At 35.5% G+C, this 6,147-nt stretch overlaps 1 protein-coding gene across 4 annotated transcripts in view; it reads left to right on the top strand.

Moving 5' to 3' along the window:
* Positions 1-6,147, top strand: part of LOC115209797 (zinc finger protein 628-like) — a 67,615-nt gene that overhangs the window by 44,468 nt on the left and 17,000 nt on the right. For 3 of the 4 annotated variants that reach the window (XM_036501367.1, XM_029778343.2, XM_036501368.1), the window contains exon 2: positions 4,098-5,889. In XM_036501367.1, the coding sequence (XP_036357260.1) occupies positions 4,598-5,889 (1,292 nt within the window). In that variant the 5' untranslated portion in view covers positions 4,098-4,597. Of the gene's footprint in view, positions 1-4,097; positions 5,920-6,147 lie in introns of all 4 variants that reach the window. The other variant, XM_036501369.1, reaches the window with a different exon arrangement.

Here is a 6,147-nt window from a genome sequence, read left to right as displayed (position 1 = left end):
AAAGGCTTCAATGGCAACTGTGAAGCAGTTTAAGATAAATAAACCAGCCCTTAAAGCTCTGACAAAGCTATAAGATGATACACAAGCACTCAACTATGAGTGTATTTCAAATTTGAGCAGAAACAGCTATAAACTAATGAAGTCCATTATATAATTTATTGTTCTCTTGTTGTTTATATAATCTTTTATTACTCTCTGTACTTGGTTAACACCTCTCTCACAATCATATGTATATTGAGTTCCCACTCCAGGTTATTAGTATTGCTATGGTTAAGTGAAATATTAAAATACATATAAAATACATACATATAGTATATATGTATGTATAGAATACAGTTAAGGACACAGAAGCTACCATGTTGTATATGCTAGAAAGAGACACTAAATATGTCCAACCACTAAGTTTCACTTTGATATACACTGGTTGAAAGCATGATGGAGTGAAACTTATAGTGGTTGGATGTATTTGGCATCTCTTTCTAGCATATAGGCATGATAGCTTCTGTACCCTTAATTATAATTGTATTCTATACAATTATATATCTCTATATATGAATTTTACCTAAAAGGTTTTTTATATGCTGGCCACTGATAAGATTCATTAATTTTAATGATTTTATCCTTTGTTTACACACACACACACACAACAATCAAATTTATTCTTAATTCAGTAAATAATAATTTTACTTGCTTTTTATTAACACGCTGGTGCCATGTAAAAAGCACTCTTGCCTGTGCCACATAATAGCACCTGTGCTGGTACCATGTAAAAGGCACCCATTACACTCTATAAAGTGGTTAGTGTCAGGAAGGGCATCCAGCTATAGAAACCATGGCAAAACAGACGATTGGGCCCTATCAAACCCTCCGACCCATACCGGCATGGAAAATAGATGTTAAATGATGATGATAATGATGATCATTAAAATCATGTCGTCTTTGTTTTACACAATTTCAACTTGCACAATGACTTACAGAATCAATTTCCCATGTAAGCTGAGGGACAGTGTATTCTAATTCATTCACTCCTCTCCCTGCTTCATTCTATCTATATTCAGCCTGTTACTTATATATGACTTTCTTATGCTCATTCCCTTTTATACCCCACATCTAATAAATACTATGCTTTCATAGTGACTAATTGTATTTATAGAGTCATTAGAAATTTATTGACTGAAACTAATTTTAAAAAAAATAATACTGTAATTTGATTTCAAATTTAATAACACTCAAAGAAAAATGTTATATCAAAGTAGTTTAAAGTTTGTATGTTTATTTTTGAGTAATTACTGCTGCCAGATGAATAGGATGCGCATGGTAAAAGAGAGCACACTGTCACAATAACCCCCACCACCATATACAACACAGCACCACTTGTGGTACTCTAGAATTTTCATTGATATTAGGTGCAGGTGTGGCTGTATCACATCTACTATTAAAGCCATGGGCTGACCAAAGCCCAGGGCTTTAGTAAGAGACTTAAGCTTTGTGTGAGGATTTGGTAATTGAAAACTGAATGAAGCCGAATTGTGTGTGTGTGATATTGTGGCTTTGCCTTGATATTACATGATAGTTGTAAGCAAGTGTTACTCTCATGCAAGCAGTGTCCTTCATTTCCAATCTTCCATGAAAACATGTCTGGTCATAGAGAAACATTACCTTACTTGGAAACAAGTGGGAGTGGAATCAAAGTGTACAGATATATATATATATATAATAGCTATAGATATGTCCATCACGGCCGATGTTATCAATCAGTTTCACACTGGGTATTAAACCAGATGTTAGATAACAGCACAGTTAAGTAATACTGCATGCTTGTTTTCTCTATACCTGTCAGCTCTGTCAACCATACCAGCATAGTCAACTCTCTGCACACCACATCTGATGCTTCTTATGTCCAACATTTCTCTCAGGGCACTTACACTCTGTTGTGTGTACACACTGACATTACACATCCAGTGGATCATACAAGCTTCATTTCTTTCAAACCTACACATCTTCAGCAGTCACGGCCCATGTTTCACTGCCTTGTAGCATGGCAGTTCGCACACATGCATCATACAATCTGCCTTTCACTCTGAGCGAGAGATCTTGGATTTCGCTTAGGCTATTCTTATTCTAGTGGCAATGCTCTTCCACCTCCACTACAGACTTGGTCACCTAGGTAGCGGAAGCTGTCAGCTACTTCTAGTTTCTTCCCCTGGCATGTAATGGAATCTGTTTTCTGAATATCTGTGGTGTTTATTGCTCCTGTGCATCTGCTGCACACAAAAGCTAGGCATGACTGAGTGGTAAGATGTTTGCTTCTTAAACGCATGGTTCCAGGTTCTGTCCCATGGCATTGCACCCAGGGCAAGTGTATTCTACTATAGCCTTGGGCTGATTAAAGCCTTGTGAATGGACTTAATAGATGGAAGCTGAAAGAAGCCCATTGTATGTATATATATATATATACATATATACATGTGCATGTGTGTATATATGTATCTGTGTTTGTCCCTCACCACTTCTAGACAACTGGTGTTGGTTTGTTTGTGATTTGGCAAAAAGAATGGATAGAAGAGTCAAGCTTAAAAAAAAAATGTCCTGAGGTTGATATGTTTGATTAAACTCTTCAAGTTGGTGTCCCAGCATAGCGGCAGTCCAATGACTGAAACAAGTAAAAAATAAAAGGAAAGATATATTTTAAACTTTTACAGGAAGAGAAGGAATGGTGACTTTGAAGTTTTGACCTGCTAGCCTTTGTCAGAGGGTAGCAAGCTAAAACTTCAAAGTCTCTGGTACTCCTCTTGTAAAAATTTAACTAACATGTAGTCTGCTAAAAAGTATTGAGTAATACTTTACTTTAATGTTAAATTGCTAATCATTTATAAATTGACATAAAAAGAGACTTTTATACCCACACATATGCATGCACATTCACACTTACAGACTTGTGCATAGTTTCCATCTCCCAAATTCCACTAAGAAGATATTGGTCAACTTGAGGTTATGGTAAAGACACTTGCTTAAAGTAATGCAGTGTAATCTAACTTATGGTTGTGACAAGAACTTGTCCACACAGCTACATCTAAGCCATCTCTCTTGCCATCATTCACTAATCTTTTCATATTTTCCCTTTCCACTTCATCTTTCCTCATATTTTTCCCTCCAAGGAGGCAATCAAAATATCAATTTATTTTATTATTCTATTTTCAAAATAAATTTAACCACCTCTGACTTCAGTTTTAATCTGATGTGAATTATGTTATTTGTCTTCACAATAATCTCAGCAAAGAATTATTTCTATATAGCTAAACAGAATTATTTTCTTTGCTCATTTCTCTCAAAGAAGGCACTTTTTTTTATTTTGGAATGGGTGTTGTTCTTATTGAGAAATTATTTGTATTTTAGTTTTATCTTTATGTGAATGTGTTCTTTCTTTCTTTAATTTTTTTCATTTAGCACCCACCACCATTTTAACAATTAAATTTATTGCTGTTGTCTACCATTGTTATCATCAAATTCAAAGGAGTTAGCTGGCAGAATCATTATTGCATTGGACAAAAAATGCTCCGTGGCCATTTCTTTTGGCTTTTTACATTCTGAGCTGTATTGCTCTCTGACATTCAGTAATGAATCATAGGAAATACAGTGTGATACTCTTGACACATAGCAAACTTGACACAGTCTACCTTACTTTAGTATGTTTCTAGATTCTGATAGTGACTACAACAGAGTAATGTGAAGTGGACTTGGTCAGAGCACAGCAACTGTTATTCTCTGCTCTTACAGTTTCTAAAATCAATTGGTTTGATCCTTATCCCAAGCTACTGAAAAGACATGTGATGAGGCCTAGTTCTGTATTGAGACTGAATATGGTGTTGTAACTTCTTGATAAATGGTGTCCACATATACATCTAAAGAAATCATTAATTCACCATTTCTTTTTGGTTAAATGTTGAAAATAAAAATTTAGGACTTTTAAAATTTTTCTAGTTTTTATATTTAAAGAAACTGTTTTTAGAAATAATAAATGTTTAATTAGAATTGTTATTGTAACTGTTGATTTATTTTTATAAATTTTAATAAGAATTTTTTCTTTCTTCTTTCAGATTTCTCTAAACTTCTGAGGTCAATATTGTTTGCGGATTTGACCTCTTGGACCATTATCAAGATGGTCACACTGCCATCTTGTTGGACTAAAAGAACTTATTTAAGATTGTTTTAAACTTTATACAGTGATAATCAGAAATTAGTGTGTGTGTGATTGTTTAAACAATTGTCTGTGTAACTATATTCATATTTGTATGTAAATATATATATATATGTGTGTGTGATGGTATCTAAAACAGAAACCCACAAATGTTTACCTGTCAATAATTGTGAGTGTGTTTCTAAGAATTGGTAAGAATATATTATTAACCAAAGACATTGTGACTTGTTATTGATAAAACACATCAAAATAAATGAAAGTTGAGAAAACTTATTTCTCTCAGTTCTGTTTTTACTCTTTACAAATATATTGAAAATATCATTTGCTACAGAAATAAAAAAAAAAAAAAAGTAAAGAAAAAAGACACCATTATATAGCATCTTCTGTCCTAATTGTTGAATGAGTAAACAACAATCCACCTCCTCAACACCGCCACCGACAGCACTGCCGTGTTTCAGTACGTCTGCTGGTGCGGTTGCGGGTGCTGACAATAACTGCTGGTATCCATTCAATTTCTTCACCAGCCTCACTGCTCTACAAAACACAACTACTGATCCCCAACCATCTTTGGCTGCAGCACCAGCTCAACCCCCTACAGGATTTACATATCCTGCAGTTTCCACAGCTGCAAGTGCTGTTGCCAGCTTGAAAATGCCTTTCGACTGCGAGATTTGTGGCCGGATTCTCTCGGGGTCTGGCCACTTAAAGACACATCTGAGGACACATACTGGAGAAAAGCCTTTCAAATGTGAAGTCTGCGGGAAGTGTTTCGCTAATTCTGGTGCCTGGAAAACACATGCTAAAACACATACTGGAGAAAAACCTTTCAAGTGTGATACGTGTGGTCGAAAATTTGCCAATTCTGGTGCCCAGAAGACACATTCACGCACACATACGGGTGAAAAACCTTACACATGTGACATTTGTGACAAAAGATTTGCTAATTCTGGTGCCTGGAAAACACATCTTAAAATCCATATTGGAGATCGTCCTTATAAATGTGAAACCTGCGGTAAAGATTTTTCAAATCCTGGAGCTCGTCGGATTCATATCAAGTCTCATGCTGGAGATAAATTTTTTAAGTGCCTGACATGTGGTAACAACTTTGCTAACAATGGTGCCCTTAAAGTGCACATGCTTAGCCATGTGAAACCTGACCTCAGTGTTATGGGGGCAGGAGTTCCACCTCATTCTATCTCTAATAATAATAACTGTAATACTTGTGACAAAACTTTTCCTGCTGTCTCACCACCTCCACAAATTCCATCCCCTCACAAAGCCCCACAAAATCCGATCCAACAACAACCTCCCTCCTCAGACATTCTCGATGGTGCTTTTACCATCACTTCACCTCCACCAACATCATTACCAAACCTTTCCAAAACTGCATTGTCCATCCCAACATCTGTTGGTTTTGGCAACTCAGATAAAACATTCAGCATGTATCCATCCCCTATAAATCACTTAAAACCCCCTGTTTTACCCCAACATCCATCAGTCCAACATCGAGATATGTGTGATAAGTCCATTACTGGTGAATCCATACCCAATCCTCACATTATTCCACCCCAAAATCACCAGCCACCACCACCACAGATACAACCATATGGGTTTGACTGCCACAACAAAGGTCTTCCACCTTTACGACCTTTCCCTGTACCAAAAATGAACATTATGGACAGACCATTAGGGTTAGGTTATGTTCAATAACTAAATAAAGGGTAAATATCCAATTTTTCTTTCTTTTAATATTCTCATCTCAAATTTCCAATATTCTTTTTTTTTTATCAGTAAAATTTATTTCATGGACTCTCAAATTTTAACCATGATAATAAAATAATAAAAAAAAAATGCCAAACAGACTTCTATATGAAAAATGATAAATATATTGAAATGTCTCATTGAAACATTAAGCGTATTCCAATATGCTACTTTATTCCAAAGGCCCA

This window comes from Octopus sinensis, linkage group LG3 (genome assembly GCF_006345805.1).
Source record: "Octopus sinensis linkage group LG3, ASM634580v1, whole genome shotgun sequence".
Taxonomy (NCBI): Eukaryota; Metazoa; Mollusca; class Cephalopoda; order Octopoda; family Octopodidae; genus Octopus; species Octopus sinensis.
The sequence above is the reverse complement of the archived record's forward strand: the minus strand, read 5'-3'. Positions and strand labels throughout refer to the sequence as shown.